At 37.5% G+C, this 24,435-nt stretch overlaps 1 protein-coding gene across 20 annotated transcripts in view; it reads left to right on the top strand.

Moving 5' to 3' along the window:
- The window catches only part of PROM1 (prominin 1), a 70,175-nt gene that overhangs the window by 38,697 nt on the left and 7,043 nt on the right, over nt 1–24,435 (top strand). For 10 of the 20 annotated variants that reach the window (XM_055797161.1, XM_055797158.1, XM_055797164.1 and 7 more), the window contains 19 exons: nt 2,177–2,297; nt 5,010–5,073; nt 7,292–7,381; nt 8,038–8,061; nt 8,689–8,906; nt 9,307–9,381; nt 10,579–10,642; nt 12,432–12,591; nt 14,573–14,725; nt 15,571–15,694; nt 16,114–16,217; nt 16,582–16,666; nt 18,024–18,170; nt 18,437–18,508; nt 21,229–21,321; nt 22,074–22,091; nt 22,459–22,512; nt 24,003–24,083; nt 24,175–24,243. In XM_055797161.1, the coding sequence (XP_055653136.1) occupies nt 2,177–2,297; nt 5,010–5,073; nt 7,292–7,381; nt 8,038–8,061; nt 8,689–8,906; nt 9,307–9,381; nt 10,579–10,642; nt 12,432–12,591; nt 14,573–14,725; nt 15,571–15,694; nt 16,114–16,217; nt 16,582–16,666; nt 18,024–18,170; nt 18,437–18,508; nt 21,229–21,321; nt 22,074–22,091; nt 22,459–22,512; nt 24,003–24,083; nt 24,175–24,243 (1,816 nt within the window). The remainder of the gene's footprint in view (nt 1–2,176; nt 2,298–5,009; nt 5,074–7,291; nt 7,382–8,037; nt 8,062–8,688; nt 8,907–9,306; nt 9,382–10,578; nt 10,643–12,431; nt 12,592–14,572; nt 14,726–15,570; nt 15,695–16,113; nt 16,218–16,581; nt 16,667–18,023; nt 18,171–18,436; nt 18,509–21,228; nt 21,322–22,073; nt 22,092–22,458; nt 22,513–24,002; nt 24,084–24,174; nt 24,244–24,435) is intronic. The other 10 variants (XM_055797169.1, XM_055797168.1, XM_055797175.1 and 7 more) reach the window with 3 other exon arrangements.

Here is a 24,435-nt window from a genome sequence, read left to right as displayed (position 1 = left end):
GGTGTTCGCTTCTGTCTTGCCAGGATATGCAAATCATGTTGGTTTAAGTACCCATTTGCTCTCCACCATCCCATTTCTCATTTATCTGGTTGTATTATGGCTTCCTTTGAACACACGTTTTTTTGCAGTAAGAATTATTCTTACCCTGTATATTTTGCCCCATCAGAAGCCCGTTACAGTATTTCTCTAAGTCTTACTTAAAAATAGTATTTAGGCTGTCTTGACACCCCAACTCAGGAAGTTTGACAGTCTGGGTGGAGCGCAATACCATTGGTGTTAGTGACTCCCTTTTGTGCGGATGTCCACAGTGACCTTTCAGGGTACTACCTGCCTCTCCAGTGTTGAGCTGATGTGCTGTAATGCGCAGTACGGGACTGACCCAATGTGCCATCCAGCAACTGCTTGTGATGCACCCAGATGCAGCCCCTGGGCGGTGCTTGCCCTTTGAGGCTGTATTGAGCCGGTGTTGAGTGGATCTGTGCTGTCCGCCAGTTAAACCTGCGGAAGGTTAGTGCTTAGCTTAGCCCATCAAGTGGGTTTGTAGTGAGCTGCCTTTGAGGCTACTACCGCTCTAATGCTTACTTGATTTTTCTGGTATTTGTCTGAAAGGTTAGCTGTTGTGACCAAGAGATGTTTACAAAAAAAAAGTGAATCATAGAATCGTTTATATTGGGAAAGACCTTTAAGATCATACAGTCCTACCGTAAACCCAACGTTTACCAAGTCCACCACTAAACCACGTCCCCAAGTGTCATGTCTACGTGTCTTTTAGATACCTCCAAGGATGGTGACTCCACCACTTCCCTGGGCTGCCTGTTCCAGTGCTTCACAGCCCTTTTAGGGAAGAATTTTTTCCTAATATCCAATCGAAACCTCCCCTGGCACAACTTGAGGCCATTTTCTCTTATCCTATTACTTGTTACTTGGGAGAAGAGACTGACCCCCACCTTGCTACAGCCTCCTTTTGGGTGGTTGTAGACAGTGAGAAGGTCCCCCCTGAGCCTCCTTTTCTTCAGGCTAAATGACGCCAGTTCCCTCAGCTGCTCCTCATAAGACTTGTTCTCTAGACCCTTCACCAGCTTCATTGCCCACCTCTGGACGCCTTCCAGCACCTCCATGTCTGTCTTGCAGTGAGGGGCCCACAACTGAACACAGTATTCAAGGTGCGGCCTCACCAGTGCTGAGTACAGAGGGACAGTCACTTCCCGAGTCCTGCTGGCCACACAGTTATGGATGCAAGTTGCCATTTGTCTGTTGGCAAAGAAAACTGGCCAGTGTGGAAGCCATTGTCTGTGTGAAAATGTACATGTTGTCTAATTCTCCTATCAGTTCTAGTTTCTTCACCAGTTTCTCTTATCAGGTCATCTACTGAAGTTTCCACCACTTTCTATAAGCATCATCAAGAAACTGTATTGAAGAGTTAGTCATTGGAGTCTGCTTGTCAAGTGCTTGTCATCCTTCTGTTTAAGTCTATTTTACATCTAAACTAAACAAAGAAACGTAAGGGTGATATATGCTAAGACAGCTTTTGAAGCCTCTCACGGGACTTCTAATTGCCTTTTTACTTACTGTTTGTGCAGATCTGTCATATTGTAATTAGAATTTTACAGTGGGGTATGATCAAATAGAAAATCAGCAGCAGTGCTGACTGGAAGTCTAACTCGCTACCTTTTGGCTTAGTATCAGGAAATGCCTATATATTATTTTAGTGTTAACAGGGACTATTCGTGTGCTTTTAAAAGATCCTTGTAATTATGTAAATAAATTGGGCCATTAGCAGTAAATGTTGCTGACATTTTCAAATGTAAAATATTTCTTTTCACTGTTAACTTATGCACGTTTGCTGGTAGCTGTGTCAAGGTTAATAATACTTGTAAAAAAGCCTAACGTTTCTAAGTCTGGTACAATTTACCTGGGCTATATACATCTTCTGACAGTATCAATGCAAATGGATAAGTAGTTGTGCTTTAGTAACTTCTGAAGACTTCAGGTTAACATTGCTTTCTCCTTTCTGTTTTTTGAATGAGTAGTGAGAACTTGCAGAAAGAAAAAGAGAATGTGTGAATTTATGGAAGTGTTTATTGTGATAAAGTTGACCTTTTTTAGCTGTAATTTTTTGTATCTATTTTATGTCAGAATGGTCGTTTACAATAATAATTACCTGTATTTTTTATAGTGTTGGAGTGCTCTGTGCTTATGCTGCCAACCAGCATTTAACTAACCAAGTCCGAGGAGCAAAGAAACTGGTTAACAGTAACTTTAAAGATCTGAAAATTTTCCTTAACGACACTCCAGCGGTAAAGAATTTTTATCTTTATGGGGAGTGGGAGGGAAGAAGTGTAAGAAAGAAATATTGCAGAACATAGTTGTTTGTTTGGCATAAATTACTTTTTTGTATTTTGTTTATTCTTTATATGTCAGTCTCACAAAGTAGAACAAATGATGCAAGGTAAGACAGCAGTAAACGTTTGGGAGTTATCCTGATGGATCAGTATTCTTTGAGCAACTTCTGAGCTGTACTCCTGGAGTATGGTGCGATGGTGCTTGTAGGCCCTCTTCCTTCTGCAGAACTACTGCAGGTTGCTAGCAGAAGGTGAATCGTTTGGAAAAAATATGTTTTTAAAAGGAATACATACAAAAAAGGGAAAGAAGGTTTTTCATGAGAATGTGGATTCTGTGTTTCTCTTTCCTGTTTCCTTGTATTTTGGACTTGTTATGTGCTCTGGGACTGAGCTACAGTAACTTCTTTTCCACAAGTATTTTTACTGTTTTTTCTTTAAACCAGGGTCATACTGTGCCATAATAAACAGGAAAGATTCTTTTCTTTCCACTCTCAAGCTTTCCTTAGAGTCTGGAAAGGAGCCCTCTACGTATCTTTTTTGCATGGGGGGGGAAATGCTAGTAAGGAAGATTTTAAACTTTGCCATGTACAAATGTCAATTCTTAATGGATTAGGAGGGAAAAAAAAGCCCGACAGTCCTATTACCTTGGCTTTCATTAATTTTAATTAATTACATTTAATTAATCTGTTTTACTTCCATGTGACTGATAAATTGGAAACAGGAGGGATCCGTGAGTGTGGTAGCATCACAGTCACAGTAACTCTGGGCTGTTCTCAAACAGGAGACATCTGGGTGGTGCCTTTAAATGTTTCCCTAGCTGGAGTTGTTCCCTATAGAATTAATCATTTGCTCATGGTGTTGTGACAGTCTGGTGATGAACATATGTGGCAGGAAGTGGACACCATGCCAACAATTTCTTTCTTGAAGCAGAGTGCCTTTTTGTCAGTTTGGAACTGACTCAGGCACAGAAAGATGCAATCCAGTTGCATTCAGAAACCACTAGACTCCCCTTCGCAGTACATTGAGCGATGACAAGAAATGTCGGAACAGAAAATCTGTTATGTAGAACTAACTATCTTAATAGGTAAAAAAACCACAGACACTAGCTAAAAAAGTTAATAAACACCTGAATTACTGAATTTAAGTGTCAGGATTTGAACACTTGTGCCAGGGGTTCCTCAAAGTCTCACTTAGGTAGCAGGTTTTTAGTTTCTAGGCAGCATTATTTTTCTTTTTACACTTGCTACTTAATGATGCAGTCACCAGTTATATCTTTTAAGTAATTTTGTCAGAGAAGGTACGTGAGTATCATGTATACACACATGTTTGTAAGAATTTCTTGAGGATAGGAGAAGGATGTCAGCTTCTTGAAAAAGTTGTAGAATACAACTATTTGGCTATAAAGCTCTGAAATCCTAACTGGTGTCCTTGACTCATCAGTATGAGGTATACAGCATATAAGAGGATTTATAAAAAGAAGTCACATGTTAAGTGTCCATGTCATAGAAGATTTGCAGACCGAGTATTGAGCGATAACACTATTAGTTACACAGAATCGCCTTTTGTCTGTGACATTGCTGGAGACAATGCAAAACCTGTAGCTCTGCAACATTTTAGTCCTTAGGTTAGCCTAGGAAGACAAAAGAAATAAACAAAAAATATACCTGCAGCTGCCTTTAGTAAGCGATTCTCAGGTTTGTTGTTTTGGGGTTTTTTTTCCACTTTTTTTTTTAGAAAAATGAGCTCTGCCTCATACTTTATCATTTAATTACATCCAGTGCTGTATGATCAATATGTTGGTTTGAGGGTGGTTTTTTGTCTGTTCGGGTTTTTTTCGTTACTCAACAGAAAGTTTGAGACTGCAAGCCAGATACGCTTTGGTACACATTTGAGTCACATTTAAACTCGGAAACCCATTTGTCAAGTGTGTTAACTTTTACATTACTTAAGCTCAGTTGGGGTAGGATTCGTAATGCACCATTTTAAATGTGCAGAAATCAGTAAAGGTGGTTAATGTCTTTTCAAAACTAGTATGGTAAGATTTCCACTTGGGATGGCTCTTTGGTAGCCTTTTGTCCAAACTCCGCATCCACTGGTAACCAGGTTTTAATGGTGTCTTGGTAGAGCTCAGGTTGTGACTGGGCCAAACCTACCTGGGGTTAAGGAAAACCATTTGCATTAAGTCAGAGCAGCCAGCTCCTTTCCGAAAGAGAAGCTCTGAGGGGCTGCCCAGGTACAAGCCAGTCTGGTGGTCAATCGTTTCCAAATTACCACCCTGTCGTCTTGCGCATGTCTCTTCACGAAGGAGGAGCTAATGCCACTAGAAAATCAAATAACAGAGATGATGATGTGCAAAACCTTATTGGCCTGACTGACTTGAGGCCTTCATAAGGCCAGAGTTCCTGCTACTTAACACTTTTCAGTGGAATCATTTACTCCAGTGATGTTCTAGTTAAGTAGTTTTCCCAAATAAACACATCTTTTATTACATGCAGTTCTGCCAAGGAAGTTTTTTAAATACTTAGTTAACTGAAAACAGTAGAGTGCCAGGATTTTGGGGGTTTGCACAAGTGTTTTGATTGCTTCAAAGAGGCAGTTTGACTCATTATTTAAAAGCATAACTTTTTTCCAGTTGTTTTAATAGTTATTTTATCATCTTCTTTTCAGCAAATTGACTACTTGGTGAGCCAGTACAACACAACTAAGGATAAAGCACTCTCTGACCTAAATAGTAAGTACTTTGATTTAAAGAGGGTTAGCAATGTGTATTTAAAGACTTGAATAAGATGATGTCAATAGCTCATAATGCAAAATGAAATTTTCTTTATGAGAATATGGTTTTCAAACAAGTGCTGTTGTCAGTGGTAAATGAGACTAAAACCTGAAATTAATTTCACATAAAATGTCTTGGAGCTGGTATAATGCATATTATTTCCTGAAATAGAAGTATTTTCTTAAATACTGTATACCATAAGTCAGGCTAGTATTTTATTTTCCTTTTTATAGTTCAATAACCACTAATATTCAAGGCTTTTTCAGAATATTGTTCCCTGGTTTTTAATGTGGAGCCAAATGTCAAGGAACAGAGCTGCCAGCTGTTTTGATGGTTCCAGTGAGTGAGAGAGCTCTGTATTTGTTTATTTTTGTTGTTACACCTTTGTCCTCTACTCAGCTAGAAGTTGAGGTATAAGCTTATCTTCTTTCTAAAGCTGCTTAACGTATTTGCCATTTCAGAATGAGCAGTTGAAGAGCAGGAGATAAAATTGAAATACAACAGCTGCCCTTTCCCCTTCAGCACAGTTAAAGTGCGAGGCGTTATCTTTTAAAGATCTCAGTAAACAGAAACAACCAAATGACTGACTTTTGTTTTTAATTTAAGCATTGCTTTCCAAAACAGATAACAGAAAGGGCTGACCAAATACAGTGCAGATTATAATTCAAGATGTCTTCTTAGCAGGTGTTGATAAATGTGTTCAGATCTGCATTTCAGACTGAAGTGAAATACAGAAATACCAAAAAACCAAGGATTGTTGCTGGGATCAAACTATGCAAATGTGGCAGCATGCCACTTATCCTAAACTGATTTATTTTACCCAGAATCCATGCTTCTGTCTAGGTTTAAAATGTATTTTTAAGGTAGTCCTCAATGCAGCCAGCTTGGCATGACCCAGGGTCAGTATGTCTTGTCTCTGTGAGGCTACTAATGCACATTGAATGTTCTTGTGAAACAAGGAGCAACAATAGTCTTGCAACTTAATTCTGGGCAGAAACACTCTTGTCTAAAAGGTGTGTGTCATCTTTAAGTCTATAATAATAATGAATTGACACCTGCATTTCAAGTGCTAGCTTGTAGCTTACCAGGCGCTCCAAACTGAAATTTCAAATTAAATATTTACTTGTTCTCAATGCTAATTTAATATGTTAACAGAAAACGAACTGGATTTGTGATGAGAGTGCTCATCAATAAATAAAGATAGCTTTTATTTTCTTGAAATACCAGAATTAAGTATGTGACACCTGGGGGCAAAAAAATTCATTCTAAGGGAATCAGTACCATAAATTTGGAGAGAAGTGTAGATGAGTTCAGTTTGCCCACCCTAAGGAAATGCTGAGAAGTGTTTTCTGCTTGATAAAAATTCTCATCCCAAGCCAGACCTGGCAGTGTTGACAGTAATGGATGCTTCTGTAGCATGCAGTATTCCCATCTCATCAAGAACAAAACACTCAAAAAGCTGTTTACCGTGATCTGCAAATGGAGGGGACCCAGAAACTACCTAAAGGATATGTTACATTAAAATGCTTCACCGAACTCTGCTCAGCGTCTGTCTGTTTGGAGGTGGGGATAGCTGTAGGGTAAGCGCGAAACCAGCCCTGAGCAGGGGTGCCAGGTGCACTGCACGAGGGGTCAGGGACCGGAGACAGGTGCCTGACACGCTTACGGGATTTCAGCGGAGATGGCTGACAGGTCTGGGCTGTGGGTGACCTTGACATTGCTGGGTACATGAGGAACAGGAGAAAGGAAAATAATCCATTTTCTAGATTCTCTTGCACTATGAAAACGGTGTGTAGTGAAAGAGTATGACACAACATTGCTGTCCAGACCTCTTTTGAGATAGATGGTGAAAAAAAATACCTGTTTCCAAAAAAGTAGTAAATGCAATAAACCACATATTTTGGAGAAGTGTTGTGTCTTTACCTATATAGTTATGTGCTAGTGAATGTTCTCAGTCACATTTTGATTCACTGCTTTAATTTACAGGCCTATAGCTAGCTAAAGGAGAACTGTGTACCTGCGTTATCTTCTGTCATTAAGTTCTCGCTGTCAGGACTTAGAGAAATTTTAATCTTATAGGTATACTTTAACTTAAGAGTCTGACAGCGCCTATACTAAGAGGTTGTTTAAATTGAACTAGTGTGTAATGGGTATTTTTATCTGTCCACACATATAGATGTAGGACCCTTGCTTGGAAATAGAGTTCAAGAACAGCTGGGAAAAGAAGTACGCCCTGCACTTGATGCAGCTCTGACAATGGCAGGAGGTAAAGATGTACATATCATTGTATTAATGTTCTGTTGCTGTGGTAAAACAGGCATCATCTTTCTAGTGCGCAGTATGGGATGGCTTTATGCAGTAACATGGTTCAACTTACCATTTTTCTACGTGCCTCAATGTTTCTTTTAAACTGAAGACTTCAGATATTTTAAAATGTATAAATACATTTATAAACTAAACCAAGATTTATGTGGTATTGTTGATACCTAGTTTCAGCATCATTGAAGAGAGATGAAATCCAAATTCCCTGCTCCAGCTTGTTGTTCCTTTCCATTGAATATAAGGGAGATTAGGAAAGCTGTGCTTTAAGAGCTGTCCATAGGTCTTTGCAGGTTAGTCTTAGACATACAATGGCCTCATCCTGTACACTCCCAAGCTTTGCTAACCATCATTTCTTCAGTCTCTTTGAGTTAAGCATTGCTCATGCCTAGTTCTGTCTCCATTTAAAGAAAGTACTCTTTTATTACATTTTCTGTATAAGGAATTAGGTACTGTTTATAGAGAAAATCAGGTACAGCTAATAGCACAAAGTGAAAGACACCCATGAACTTGAGTCACTCTGGTTTTTCTATCCATGAATTCTTTTTCATTCACTCGTCATCATTCTCCTTTTTTGCTTTATTTCTCTTACTTGTCTTGAAGTCAAAGTGGAAAGGGCTATCAAAGGTAAAAAAACATGATAAAACCTTGTGTTGTGTGAAGTGCACTTTATTTTTGTGACTTGTGTATTTTTAGTTGTATCTGTGTGGGTTTTTTGTCTATTAAACATCTGATCAGTGGTTTGTTTGGTGTGATTGGGATGAAACCTAAAGCCAGACAGCATTGCGCACTCATGATGCTTGACTGATGCAACATAGTCTCTTTCCCTTTCTTGCAGCTACATAATTTGTGAGTTGGATTATAAAAAAATACTGAAAATACAGTTTTGTGGACATGGGCTTTCTTTTGATACCTAATGACCAAGTGTTAAAGTTCTTTACTGAAACCACTTGAGTAAGGAGAGGTAGGGAAAGGGTAGAAAAGAGTAATCTGGGAGATGGATAGAATCTCAATAAAAGTAGCCTGAGCACATTAATTTGTTTGTAGGAAGGCATAACTTGTGTATTTTTGTGCGCCATAAATACATATTCTGTGCTAGAGGGTTTTTCTGGAGGGGAAGCAGGGTTATTTAAATCAGTGTTGTTGAGAATGTCATAGCATTTACATGTGCTCTTTCTCTTCATAACTGTATCTATAGACTGGTTTCTAATTAAAGTGTTTTGTTTTTTTTTTTTAAACTTCACATCTTTGCAGCCATCAGAGAAACAAAGGAAGCACTAGAAAATGTGAGTGTCTCTGTAGAGGTTTTGCAGGAGGGAACAGAGAGGCTTCATGCAAACTTGACAGATGTTAAAATGCATCTAAGCAACACCCTCAATGATTCTGCATGCTCTGCAGCTCAGGCTGCCTCCACTTGCAATATCATCAGGAATTCATTACATCAGTTGAACATCAATGCCAATTTTAGTGGGGTAAGAGAATATTTTTCAGATTCTTACAGTGTGATTGCCTTGAATAAGCCCAGCAGTATCTCTGCAACTTAATGGCTCAGTGAGTGCTGTCACTTGTGAGATAAGTCACCTTTCCTTATTGTGTTTCTGGGTAATTCCAGTCACTGTTTTCATCTGTGTAGGAAAGAATAAAATGTGTGTCAAGCAGCTACATTAAAGTGCTTGCAGTGCCCAGGCAGTGAAGTAATCTGCCCTTGCAAAAATGCTGAGATTAAGCTTTGCTTTTGTACAAGTTTGCTAGAAAGAATCTACTACAAAACATCTTTCCAGTTTATTTACCCTCTCTCCTGCCTTTGAAATATTTAGTAAATTAGCAAGACTACTACTTCGATGTGACTCAAGAATGCTTTTTGCTTCCTAGTTGCCAGGAGTGAGTTCACAGCTTGCGAAGGTCAATGATGTTCTAAAAACAGACCTTTCTAGTCTGGTTCAAAAGGTATGTTTCTTGGCAGGCTTGTAAACTGTTAATTAAACCGGGGTACTTGTGTATCACTTGTTTTTTTCCTTTGACTTTTTCAAGCAGAATTGTCTTTTTCCCACCTCATCCTGCCTCATGGCGGGTATCTCTCCTTATTCCATTGTTTGGCCAAGATTTAATATTTGAAAGTATGAATGTAGTGCTTTTTGTCTCCAGGATACTACAGATTAAGAAGTATTGCTAATTGTCTGCCTGAAAAGACAATCATTAAAAAACAAAAAAGCAGAAATATGGATCCACTAGCATGTTCTATATCTTTTGGTTCAAATTAAAGAAAAAATCCATGCTGTCCTAATTAATTTTATTGTATTCCAGCTATTTTGAAATATGCCTTTCAAATTCTTTATGTGTATATTTGTTATTAAATCTGGTGCAATGGACCTAATGGAATTACTAATAGTATTCTTGCAAGACTATCCACAAAACACGATGATTTTCATCTAGAAAAAAAATGGCTTAGCTTGAGCAGTTTAAAAATCTAGCAATCAGAAAATGTTCGTGAGGAATGGAAGGCGCTTTCTGAAACCATAGGCTGTGTGTAGGTTAGACCTCTGCCTGCTTCTGAAGTGACCATGCCTGCAAGAAGTAAGACTTCAAGCATCTGCTGCAGTGGCTGCTGCTTTCAGTCCGGTTGAGCTACTGAGCTTGGTTCCCCTGGTTTAGACCCTTGCTTTCCCCTTCTCACTGAAGAAAGCGTTGCAGTGTCTTTAGTGGCAGTTGGATTCCATGGTTGTGTGACATGCATTTCAGGTTAGGAAGGCACAGGCTTGCAGAGAGGAGGTGTTCGGTATGCGGTAAGTCCTTCTACTTAGTGAGTCTTCACGTGTGTATTCTCAGTTTTACGTGAGTTAGATCTGACAGGTAACAGTACTATAAAGTTTGAGATTATTGTGACTGATGCATGTATATTTCAATCTAGATTTTCTAAATTTTTTTTTTCAAGGAATATCCCAGAGAGCAAACTGAATCTGAAATATACTTGAGTTCCTGTTTTGCTTTGACCTTTTCTAATGTGCAGTGATAAAAATATATTTTTCATAGTATTGACACATACATTTTAGCATGTGTATACTGTTACTCCTTCTATAAAAGAAAAAAAATGCAAGTAATTTGACAATAGAAATTTCTTATAATTTTTTCAACTTTTATTCTTAGGGTTATGCAGCATTTAATGATACTCCAGATTTAGTGGTGAATCAAACCAGGAACATTTTATCAGGTGAGGACAAACGATGTTTTCACTTTGATTGTTTAATATTGATGGTTTTGTATCACTTACTGATGTTCTTGTTTTCTTTTATTGATAGTATATTTTCTGGGCTAAAGATAATTAAAAATGGCAATGTAGAAGTTAACAATTTTTTTTTAATTTGGTGCCACAAAAAAACTCATAGAAAGCAACCGTGTAGTAGTGAAGACACAAAATTAAATCTAAAAATAGGCCATATGGTATTTTATGGAGGAGTTTTATTTGATAGGGGGTTTACTGCTCAAGTAATGAGAAATTTTGGGATCACAACTGCACACTTTATCTTTATTTGGTTGAAAAGCTAATTTTCCTTGACCAACGTGCCTATGATGTGTTTAGTAGTGTGATGTTAAAAACTGAACCTGCCTGCTGCTGTGTTAAAATGTAGTGAATGGCAAAGGGGAGGTAAAAATACACCTGAAGGATAATTTAAACGTCTATCTTAGTTGTTTTGTTACTTGGGCTTTACACTGTTATTCTTTGACAATACCTGGACACCTGACATTTGAATAAAATGTAGTATAGTGTATGTATACTAACCTGTTTTAACTTTTGTTCTTGCACTGTGGACCCGTTCTGCATTATATTAACAGCTGTTCCTTGTAAGTTTTTCTTTTTCTTTTTTTTTTTTTTCCCTCCCAGGCAAATTGAAACACAGTATGTATACAAGCATAGCATGCTGTGTGAACTTCCCTAAAATGAGCCAGTGTTCTAAAATTGATGTTATGCATTTCATTAGGATATCTAGTGCAGATTTACTCAATTTTCAGTATCTGCTGATATGCCTGAACACAGACAAGCCATCTTAATTAATCTATTTATAAGTTGTCAAGGTGGTTTTTTTTTATAAAAACTGAGTTTGAGTTACAAAGCAAATGAAAAAATAGGTTTACAGCAAAAAAAAATGCATTTATTTGTAAACTTTTAAAAGAAGAGTGTTTTGGTACCTGGTTGAATTTAGAAAAGTAAACAACAAAACAAACATCCAGAAACTTGCTCAGTTCTTGTTTGAGAAAGAGGAAGGTGTTGCCTACTACCAAATAGCAGCCTATAGTTATACATCCTGCTGTTTCAACTATATTCCAAGCTGAAAGAAGGGCAAGAGTGAACAGAAACTGCATTTTACAAATAGGTGATGTGTAATAAGTGAACTAATCATGTCTTCGTGTATCTAAGTAGTGTGTAAGTATAAGATAGCATGTTTGTACATAATTTGAGGGGAAAAATGGCTTTAAGTGGTCATTATCTGAAGAGTGTTGCTAACTCATCGGAATGAATTTAAGTGATCTTTTTTAATAAGATTGAAAATAACTGGTATAGATTCTCAATATAAGCAGTCTAATTTCTTCCACAGTGTTGTATTCCCAAGGGATGGAGTTTTAAATAGATATTGATCTTCTCCTTCTTAAACTTAGTGGCTAATTATCTTGCTTAGTGTTACCTTTTGCAATATTGCATGAAAAGCAACATATAAGCTGGCTAGATAGAAAGTGACACATTCCTTATAACAAAAGGAAAGAGAATTCTGGCTTGACATCTACATCTTTCATCATTAAACTGAATGCTAAAAGTGTGTGTTTTAAAATGCCATTGTGTTACTTTGAAGTTTTTGTTGCCTGCTTGTCTCTTCCTCACGCTTGTCTTCATGGCTTGCTTGTTACATGTGGCAAATGGCTTATTACCATTTTATAATGCATATGTGGAATATAAATTTCTTCTATGAATCTGTAATGGTGCAATATGGTTTTTTTTCTTTTAGATATCAAAAATTTGCTGGAATCAATTGGTTCAAATATCACTACCTTCACAAAAACACTCCCTGTTCAGAAGATTTTAGCAGATTTGACAATATATCTTACACAGAGTGAAGCATATGTTCAAGATTATTTTCCAGTAGTGGAGCAGTATGATTTCTACAGGTATGTACAGGAAATAAGGCAGTAGTGAGGTGCTACCTGTTGTTAATACTTTAATATTTTAATGTTCTGTAAAGGTAATTAAACTATTAATGATAAACACAGTGAAACAAATATGCTGTAAGGCAATTGTTTGTTACTGGTGTTTTGGTAAAAGCCAAAACTGCAGCTAATCAACAACTGGGTGCTGTTCCACTTCAGAGCAAGAGGTAGTTTCCACTAGGTCTTCAGGTCTTTTTCAGGAAGGATATACCTAGGTGGACATTGAAGACGTAATGTGTAAAGGAATGGATTGTTTCACAGTGTCTGAGTGACTTCTTATTTAGGTCTTGGTTTTGCTGAGTTGCAGGGTAAGTGGCTGAGAGCATGTGACTGGAGAGACTTTGAAGTGAATCCCTTTTTATTGCCCCCTTCCTACCGCGGAGGAGGAGTAGCAGGGATTCTGCTTTGCACCTTGTAAATCCTTGCGCACCCTTGCTTGTTCCTACTGGTGTATTACTTCTCCTTGTGAATGCATGGGTTGAATGTACCTTGAAGAAACCATATTCTTCCTATTTGGGGCTTGTGTGATGCCTATAATTGATCAATAATCTCATATTTTGAAGCATAAGGCTTTTCTTTTCATACCATTTAACTTTGTCCACATTTAGTCATTTCAGTCCTCAAGCTCATCCTATGCTCTCCCTACATTTTGACATTTCAATTGATCCTATAATTTGATAATTGTTTCTATCTTTGTGTCATAATCAGTTTCTCTGTTACAGAATAACTGCGGTAATGGCTTTAATACAGTGGTTAATAAAAGTAAGCAGAAGTCTGAACTTTAAGAACCTTACTTTTAATGTTACCTTTAGGCCATTCCTTATCTGGCACTTTTTGTAGTGAGCCTAATTTGACAAATTTAGCAATGTTTTCTTTGAAGCTCAGATTGCATTTAGTCAAATAAATATATTGCTTCATTCTGCTACAGTGTGTATATGTTAATCTTTTATTTAGGTTCAAAAAAGTGGCAAAATATCTTATCTGCATGACACTGAAATACCCATTCTTGTCAAACCTAAACTAGTAGTACTTCAAGTACAAATGAAACCAAGTAGCTTGTGGCTGTCCAAATTACTTTCTGTTCATCCCTTTCATGATTACAGGTGCATTTTCTGTGGTTCTTACTAAGTATTCTTTTATGAATGTACCTGTCAGCATTAATGTTTTTCTTTATTGGCTGTGCGTATTCATTACGGTATTCCCTTTTCTGATTTTTCTTGTTCCTGCTTTCTCTCTACAAAGGTATAGAGAGAAGAAAAGGGAACTTAAGAAATATAAGCTGGGAGAAGTGATAACAGGGGAAAAGGAAGAGCAGAGGGAATTGGTAGAGGATGAAAGGCTAGAATGAGATATAAAACATGAATAAATGGATGTGCTCCAAATACGTGGGCATATAGAACTGGTACTTGTGTAACAAATAATTAAATGTGATTTAATTAATAAAAATGAAAGTTCAATTCCTATCCAAGATCTTTCCCATGATGGAGTTCTGTTACCTGCTCCGTACATTGAAAGCATTCCAGTGCAGACAAGCAAAGCCTTAGGTTTTAATAGCCTTATATACAGTTAATTACAATTACATGACCAATCCACATTCATAAATTTCTCAGTTGCTTCTTGAATAAATTACTGTTTGACCATCTGCCTCCTCTGTGTCAGTTTGCTTGGAGCAACCTGGAGTAACTGAGGTTGGAAACACCTTGTTCTTGTGATGTTTGTTCCCCAGCTCTTCAGCAGCAGCTGTTTATAATCCAACAGTGATCATGTTCGGCCCAAAATACATGCTAGTGTAGGAAAAGCATTTTTTCGTTGCTAGCATGTGTTGCTCAAACAAAACCACAAGTGGGCCAGTTGGGAATATGGTATTGCCTGAAGTAATCTGCAGGTCTCTGGTGTGTTCTTTACATTCTATTAACAAAGCACTTTGGTTTTTATTCTTTAGGTGGCTGGGTTGTCTCATCCTGTGCTGCATGGTGGTCCTCATTCTGGTCTTTTACTATCTTGGATTGCTGTGTGGCACCTGTGGTTATGATAAACACGCTTCTCCAACCACCAGAGGCTGCATCTCCAACACTGGGGGAAACTTTCTTATGGCGTAAGTTTCACTTATTGGTGTCTGTAGAAGGTTGGTTTTATTGATTTTGAAGGACATATAGATGGATAGATATGGAAAGAATTTAGTTTGTTACCTATGTATATGTGCTGAAAAAAAGAACAAAAATAAGTATTGTTCTTATGTACTTCTGCTGAGGGACTTGGGGATTTTTGGTTGCTCTTTCGTTAAGTATCATAGCTGAAGGATAAAACCTCTGAATCTGCTGTTTTAAGGTGAGTAAATTACAGCTAGTGAATTTCTTAGTAAGGCCATTTGGAAACTGCAAAAACTGGGAACAGATAATTGCAAATACAAAGGAAATTCATAGCTTTTTAGTATACTTGAGCATTTGCTGAAAAGAAAAAAAAAACATGCAAGGGACAAGAAACACTTGATTTTCTCAGAGCCCTTTGGTTTGGCACTTCAGGTTTGGGGATGCTCTTGGAAGTTCCCAGTAGTGGTTTAATATAATTTCTGCTGGGTGCAAGAGAAAATTGCATCTGAAATCTGTCTAAAACTCATTTGAGAGCACAAGGCTAGAGAGTTGAATTTAAAAAAGAAAATTGTAGGCTTTTGTGGCTCTTAAACTTAATGCTTAAAAGAGTTTGCATGCATAATGCAAATGTGAGCATTTTATATTCATTTTAGCTGAAGACTACAGGGCTGAAACATGTAAGATGTTTCAGAGGGCAAGAACGTACCTTGAAAACAGAAGTTTTTCAACCATTTTTTTTATGTTTTTCTTATCTCTGTTACAACTGCTAACTGTTGGCTTCACTTTTGCCCCATGTATATATACTTTGTTCTTAAAAAGCAAAAACTTATTCAGCTTATTTCTTTTTCAGTGGTGTTGGATTCAGTTTTCTTTTCTCCTGGGTGCTGATGATTGTCGTGGTGCTCACCTTTGTCACAGGTGGAAATGTAGAAAAACTGGTCTGTGAGCCCTTTGAAGATAAAACTTTATTCAAGGTGAAGTTATTCAAGCTATTAAATAATGAGTAGAATCCCCATGAGTCCCCATGGTTTTGTCAGTTGTGTGGCATATTTATTTTATGGGACACTTCAAGTGAGTTTGGATCTGGGTTTGCTTTGCCCTTATACACCAAATAGAGACATTTATCCTTTATTGGTTGAATTTCCTTTGTGATGTAAATACTGCATGTCTGTCTTCCTTTGGAGATAAGTATTTCTGTGATTCAGCATTTCTTGGTGACATGGAGCTTTAATATTTGCCTTCTGCACCAGAGAGTTGAATTCACTGTTTTGCTTGTATTTCCATTAGTGGGTAATAAGCTTAGATGTAGGTATGTGTCAAAAGTTTGCATGTGAATAAATTCATTAATTGAAAACTCAGAATCATAGTAACGTTACGGAATTTTGTCTCCTAGGTTTTGGATACTCCCTACTTACTAAATCAACACTGGAAAAACTATCTTTCTGGCATCCTGTTTAAAAATCCAAATATTAACTTGACTTTTGAAAAAGTGTACAGGTATTAAAGTTAATGCTCAAGATTTAATTCAATTTATACATTTTGTTTTTGTGGTATCTCCATGCTTCATTTGAAGCACATGCAAAAATCACATTGCAGAAGATGTTCTGATTTTTCTGCTCCTATATATGGGTTATTAGAGGTGGTCTTGGTGCAATAATACTACTTGAGAGAACATTTTGCATCTTTGAGACCAGCAGAAGTTGTTAATTACTTGCTTTCTTGTAGAATGATCAAAAAATATAGCCAGAACATTTTTTAAAGTGCTGATTTTCTTAGAATATGAAAATGTTGTTAACCGTTTTCATAATACTTGGTCCTTAAGGTCGTTTTTAGGCTAATATATGTATTTTTATTTTTATAGTGATTGCAAGGAAAACAAAGGAATTTATACTTCACTTCACCTAGAACAACTGTTCAATATCAATGAATTTTTAAATGTTAGTATGGTAAGTAAAGAAAGTTTGAATGAGTGCATGATTATTTTTGAAGGCTGGAGAGGGGTTTGCTCTTAAACACAGTATATCATGTCTCTGTTTTAGGGGATTTTTGTTTTTATATACAATATACCCTGCAAGGAGGGAAGAACTCTCCAAGCTAATTTGAAAGAAAGAAATCTATTTACGAATATGGTGTTCTTTACCAGTCTTGGTGGGCCATGGGACATTTTCTGATGTGCTTTTTTTTTTGTGGGTGCTGATAATAATGTTGGTTTTAATTTTGAAAATTGCATAGAAGGTTCAAGTCTAGCATCTTGCAAAGGCTGCTTGTGGTGTTTATGGAGAGTCTTGTTTTTTATATAAATGCCTTTCTTGGTGTGACCTCTTCTTCCTGCAGTCAGATTTATGTTGATCCAGGATATGATACACCATGCTCCTAAGAATGGTTCTGGTTTCAGTGGGAAGGTGTTGGGATAAAATAAAATCTTTTCAATTAAGCTGTAGTAGTACACGACTGCATTTTTATTACATGCCTGTACTAATTGTGGGGTTGCCTGTAATAGTGGTCTTCATTACAGCAGCCCCTAGGGGATCTGTGTTCTCTTCTGCCAGGCAGTGTACCCACATTTAATAGATACGGTTCCTGTCCCAAATAATGTACGAAATTAACAGGGAAGATTCATTAAGAGGGGAAAACTGAGTTTCAGTAACAGACTAATGGTGGAGGCTGGGAGGCAAGTTGGGTTTCCAGATTCCTCATCCATTGTTTTGCGGCCTCTACAGGACAGGTAACATTTTAGATTTGGGTGCGGTGCAGGAGTACTTTGGGTAACAATAAGCAAGTCATCTTTGGTCGTCACTAGACATCTTAGAGGAATCTCATCCAGTCCTGTAGCCAATACAGCAGATAGCATCTGTCCTGGCCACAGCTAAGGTACTGAATTCTTTATGTTTCCTTGATTAGGGCCAGGGGTACAACTTAAAATTTGTAAGGGTACTGTTTCCTGGAGGGGAAAGAGAATTCTGTTTTAACTCAGTCTCTTCTTAGGAGGGACTAACATCTATTTGGAGTAGCCTGCTTAAAATTTAATGGAAGGCAAATAATTAATTGGTATGAAAGATGCATAGGTAGGTTATAACATGGCATGGCTAGACTGTGTGGATACTGCAGGGAAGGTAGGAACATTACCTGGTGGGTTCTGTTAAAGTTAATTGAATTAAACTGATGTGAGCAAAAATGAATGCCTGCTTCTTCATGGAAGTGAAGAGCCAGCAAAATCTAGATTTTTGGCAGTGGGGGGGGACACCTATAGAAGAATATTCACTGGGTGCAAACTACTTTTGTGTTTTATTTTGTTTCCCTCAGTATACAGAAGATGTAGCACTTAAAATTGAACATATTCAGATTAACCTCAGCAAAATCATTCTACTGGATGAAATTGGAAAGGAGAATCTTCTGAATTTTAGCTCTTCAGGAATAGAAGGGATAAACTTTGCAGCATATTTGACAGAGGTGAGACTAATAAACTAGAGACACAGTCAGAAGAAAGCATAAAATGAAATGTTTCTTTAACAACGGGCAAAATGGAAAAAAATCTGCTTTTGTGTGATAGGGCAGAAGAATCACAAAACTTGGAGTAAAAGCACTTCAGAAGTTAAGGTCAATAAACATTTAAAGAAATAAAGGATTGAAAAAGTAGGTGGTGTGGTTAAGTGCAAATTGTATACACAATAACAACATACTCTTTTTCTTTCCCTACTGTTCACATCTTGTTTCAGATCAATAAAAGCGTTACCAAGGTTGATCTTCTGTCATTTGCTAATGACTTAGAAGCAAGGGCAGACCAGCTGGTAAGTTTAATTCACTAATAAACAATACATTTTATGTATTATTGTATATACTATATAAGTATAAATAAATGGACAAGTATTTAGACTTCCTATGAGAGAATTCTTGTACTTATATATGTACTTATATACAAGATGGATTGTCACATAACGAAAAACTTTAAAGAACAATCTTGTGTGTGAGCTGTATTTTAAATATTGCTAATTATTTATTTTTGTACGCTAACTGTTCTACAATTTTTCTTTGGAAGTGTAATTTCTTAAAATTCCACTGTTTGCTTAAGAAAAGAGGGGAATACTCTGTTAGAGTATTTCTTGTTATGCTGTCTACATTTTAGGGTCCCAATTGGAAGAAAAGTTGGTTAGATTATGATGGGAAAGACTATTTGAATGAATTTTCTTTCAGTTAGTGAGCAGATTTGACAATTAGCAATAAAATTAATACTGTGGCACCATAAAGGCTCTAATGAGAAGTGGGGCTCCATTGTGGAGGGAGAGTGGACAAAAGAGATCCTGTCCGCTCTGAAAAGCGTTTTGAATGCGGACACATGGACAATGGTCGGAGGATATAGCTACAACACTGCCTGCGAATGAATCTGCAGAATGACACAGCTGTGGTAACAGATAGTGAATATTCAGTTGATACGTTTGTAATGCATGTCAAGGTCACTTTATGTTTATTTTTCAAAATGAGTCATCGTTTGGATACTAGATTGAGCACTGGCTCAAGACAGATCCCTGCATTGTGATGTAGGAGAAGGAGTTATGCTGCACACGTACTACAATTGCTTGGATCACTAAGGGACACAGACAGCAGAGTGAGACCATGCTGTTTGGAATTTATCAGATATCCATCCCTACTCCAGGGAGAGGAGGGCACCAACAGAGACTCCTAATGTGTTTACTGCAGCTTATTGCGTAATTTGATTACATCTGTTGGGTTTTGTTGTTTTGGGTTGTTTTTTTCCTGCCACACATGCATTCATGTCAAGGTTAGGCTGCTCATGATTTTGTTTTTTTTTTTTTTGTATTGTAGTTAACATCTTCTCCAGGCACTGTGAGTGAGCTGCACATTTCCTCTTTACTCGTGTAGGCTGTCTGCTAACTTGGACAGACACCAGTAGCTTCACTTCCATTCTCAATTTTTACTGTGCTATTTTGAAGGCTATACAGGTGGGGGAGTGTTTTGCTGCTGTTTTGGGGCTATTTTCTAAGTGAAAGCTGAGGTTCTTCAAACGTGTCACATCTTACGTAGAATTGCTTCTGAGATGTCTTCTTAAAGGTATATTCCATGTAGTTCCACAAAGGAAAATATATTGTGCTGATAGATTGTTTTATTCATTATTTTTTGTAATAGAATCTAAAGCAAGCATTAGAATTGAGAATAGATCAGGCAAATTAATTTCTCCATATAAAAGACAAAGATAAATACAATATTAAATGTGTTTGCTGTCACAAACACAAAGGGTACATGTTTATTTCTTCTTTGTGATGGTATTTAGTGTAATCTATGAAATGTCTAAAAAAAAAAGTCCAACCCACAAGAATATGACATACTGCAAAAGTTAGATTGTTTCATAATTTATACTGGTTTCCAAGGATATTTTATAATCCCACCCTGTTATTAGTGATAGCTTTTGCAGTTTACAAGGCTAATCAATTAAGAAATAAACTAACAGCTTCTGGAATTAACTAACTTTGGGTGTATAGTTTACATTTTCTGGCACCTTACATAAAATGGAGCCTATGTTTTTACACTGGAAGTAGCGAGTGTAATAAAACTCGCATCAACCCAAGGGGTCAGGGTATGGAGGAGGGTGCAATACCAACCCCAAGTGTCATTAGGTAAGTGAATTAAACTTGTCAGTACAGGAGATGTCTTGAAGATGCTTAGTGCCCACAGCTGACTGCTTACATGAACACTTCACAGGAAGCAAGCACATCTCTGAGCATTGAAGTGTGTTGTTATTACACTTCCAAAGTGCAGTTAGCAGTGTGTATTCAGTGTGTATGCAGGGAACCAAGTGATTTTGCCACCAAAAGGAAATGGAAAAGGAATGTATTGTTGAGAGTAAAACCAAATTTTGTAGTATTTTGGAACAAGTATGAGCTCCAGACAGGCACTCAGGCATGGAAATGGGGGCACAAACTCATATCTTCTGACTGAAGGGCAGGAGCCCCCAAAATGACAAATACCCTTCCTAGATGCCTTTCCAAGTTACTGGCTGAAAATATTTAAACTTTTGTGCCCCTCAAAGCAGAGGGTGCTTCAGGGTGGTGTTGGCAGTGGCCAAAACAAAAGCAAGCATCCACGACTGGGAGATGCTCATCCCAGCTGGGAACCATGCTGCACAGTTCTTGTGATGAAGTCTGGCTGTTGATCCACTGGCAGAAGTGATGAGCGAGAGGTGAATGTGCTTGCTCTTCTGTATTTAAAATGACTTATTGCACCATGTGAAAACTCTCTTCGGTGAAATCTGTGCTGATAATGTCATAGCCTGAAAAGCGGTGTAATACATCTGTCTCTTGGTTGCTGAGGTTTGAATTATTGATATGGCTATTTTTCCCCTCCTTGTGTTGAGAAATTCAATTTGCCATATCCCATTGTTAGCATCAGCTGTTCTGCAGTGGATGAGTATAATATACAGCTTTCATTGGTTTGTTGCTTTGTTGGAAGGCTTTTGAGACTACTGAACAATACTGCATAATTGCATTTTTTGCAGCCGAAAGGAGCACTGGAAAATGCCTTAAAAGGACACGCAAACAGCATTCGAATGATTCATAACCAGCAAGTCATTCCACTAGAGCAAGCTATGGTAAAATATTAAAGCAATGTTAAAACATATTTGTAGAAGTATGAATCTCTAAATCTCTTAAATACAATTTAGAAAGCTGGACTTTCAATATTATATAAGCACAGGTTGCATTTGCATTGTCACTGAAGAGTAATCTGGTTAAAGTATGTGTGTAATAAATAGTTTTACTCCTTGTAATACTACTGCTATATAATTAATACTCTCTAAAATATTGACCCTTTTCTTTCCCATTTTTTTATGTATCTATTTGTGATTATATATGGATAAGAGAGGAAGCAGGGGAGAACTTTGCAAAATTCTAGTCCTAAATCCCTTTTTGGTTTTTATTTTTTTCCCATTTGTCTTCAGTAACAAGAGCATTTGCCAGTTTCACACTATTTCTTGGGAGTTAGCAATCACCTAACAGTATTGGAACTGGAAACTCCTGGCAGTAGTATTTAGGGCCAAAGAAAAATCTCTTTTATTGATGCTATAGAAGACGTGAAAGGGGTGCTTCTGCCTGATTTTGCCAGGCACCAATCTGTGTAGTATGGAGCTGTGAATCTCATACATGCTAGGTGTTGCTTTTTGCTCTTCGTAACATGAAGACTTTACTTTATCCTAGCATCTGGTACAGTATTTCTGCCCCTATCAAAGTCCTCTTGTAGAAAAGCAATAAGTCTTCTCTTCCACTCTGATTCTATGCTGTTCTTCCCTAATTAACTCCTAATTATTCTCATATCTTTTTTTCTTTTACAAAACTGACTGTCAAGAAATATGTTAAAGCTAGGGTAAGTGCTTTTTCCCTTCTGAAATTGCATAATACAGAATTCTCTGAACACTTGCTTCTGATTTTAACTGTTCCCTCTTCCCTCTAAATAAATCCTGCTCAGTTTATTGCTACTAACTTTAGTTAAATCTGAAGTCTTCCAGTACACAATTCATGACTAAGTGCTGTCAGTGAAATACTGATTCAGCTATTAAAACCACAATAAATTTGTTTTAATAGAACTGTTGTTACTATATATAATGTGCTATGTTGTATTAGAAGCAAAATAATTTATAGATGAACGAATCATGCATATAATGTTAAAACAGGTGGGCTTTTACCTGTAGTGATGACTTGAATCTTCTCCCCCCCCCCCCTCCCTTTAATAGAGCACTTTAAATCAGAGCATCAGGTTATTGAAGAGGACATCATCTGAACTTACGGTAAGCTTTTCTTTCTGGCAACAGGAATATTTTTATGCATTTTAAATCCATCTGCCACATATGCAGGGCATATATTTTCAGTACAGCTTTTTCTGGTTCTTGCGGTTCTGTTATTGGAAGAGATTGTAATGTTTTGAGGTAGTAACAGGGATTTAGATATCTCTTCTGCACAGATTTTTCTACCCTGGTTTTCCTTTCTTTGTAGAGGAGGTGGGGAAAAAAAGGCAAAAAAAAAAAAAAGTTTGGGAAATTTTTTGAAGTATAAATTGTAAACTTAATTGTCACATGATAAATAGACTTCAGTACAGTTCCATATACTGTGTTATTTATTTTCCTAAAAATATAGTTGTTTTTTCTAGACTCCTTGAATGCAAAACTTCAGGGGGGACAATCAAGAAACAAAATGCAAAAATACAATGGAGAAGAGAGAGCTTGGTGATTCACAGCATTAACCTCCTCTTGCCCAATGTCCAGCTCCCAGCAGGGCCCGTGTTGTTAGCACTGTGCTCTGTACCTCCCTGGTTCCGCAGCATTGGCCTCGCTGTGTGGAGGCTTCCCCAGGGCAGCCCATGTTTCACCTCTGAAGCAGCAGGTAGTGCGGGCACCACTGTGAGCCCAGCTGCCTCCGTGCTTTGCTGGACTCAGGAGAGTAAGCACTAGGTTGGTTACTTTTGTGGCAGCAAAGCTTCCTGGTGCCATCGGCCTGCCTTGGCTCCGGCAGCAGGGATCCAGCCGCACTAGCTACCACTTGGTCATTAATAAAAACAGCTTGGTGGGCCCTACCTACCTCAGTTTCTCCCATTATGGCTTTCACCCATCCACAGCAGCAGACCGGCTAGATTTCTTCTAAAAATCTGTGATTTGAATCTGGATGGGGAGGTAAGAAGTCATGAAATAAGGTGTTGGTAAGAAGAGGATGATATTTGACCCATTAGTATGTTTAAGAAATGTCTCTAAAGTTTGAGGCTGCATGTTACATTTTCCTTTGTGTGCATTCTTTCTGAGACTTTATGGGGTTGTACATTTATGGAAGAAGTGTCTTGATCCTTTGGGATATGGATTAGCAGCATATTCTAGCTGTATAGAATCATACTCTAGTAATCAAGAGCTGTGATAGTTTATAGCCCACTGTTTCCTTCCTGTGCACTGTGGGGGTCTGTAGTTTATATAAATACATGGATGGAAACTATTTCTACGTTTCAGGAAAGGAAAGAGAATGGAAGAGAAAGCTGATCTAGTGTATAGTTACAAAGGTTTCAGGAAAAGGTGCTGTTTGTAGCCACTGATACCTTCCTTTCGTAGTAGTGAGAGAATTTTAGTCAAATGATCATGAATCCTTAGGCAGGCTCACGTTCTGTCTGGAATTGTGTATTTTTTCAGGTTAGTGACGCTGGTTTATCAAGAGAATAAGTTTCTAATAATGGCTGCAGAGCCATTGTAACAGCTTGGAAGGGATTTATTTGTGTTAAACGCCATTTCTTCCTCTCCAGGTTAAGGTGAAAAATGTCATTAGTGCCGTTAATGCTGCCCAGCTTCTCATAAATAACAATGCTTCTCTAGTTATTGTCCAGGTAAGCTTTATTTGATTAAAGTACATTAATTTATAATGTCATGGAGATAGAGGTTCACTTACTTTTGTTCACTTATTTTGTCTGTTCCTAGGAGACAAAAAAGTACATGGATACCATAGTTGGCTACTTTGAGCAATACGTTGAGTGGGTCAAGGAGTCGGTAAGGTGCATTTACTTCATTGGGAGAAGCTGCATTTAAAACCATGTAAAATAGCTAAATAATAACGAAAATAAAAATGTTACTTCGATAGTATATTTTATAGTTTCAGTTTGTAAGGTATTTGTACTTACTATGAAGAGGAAACTTGTCTTCTAGAAATAGTTTTGTTGTGATTGAAGTAGAATGGAAATG

Source organism: Falco peregrinus, chromosome 2 (genome assembly GCF_023634155.1).
Source record: "Falco peregrinus isolate bFalPer1 chromosome 2, bFalPer1.pri, whole genome shotgun sequence".
NCBI classification, from domain to species: Eukaryota; Metazoa; Chordata; class Aves; order Falconiformes; family Falconidae; genus Falco; species Falco peregrinus.
This window is presented reverse-complemented; position numbering and strand designations above follow the sequence as displayed.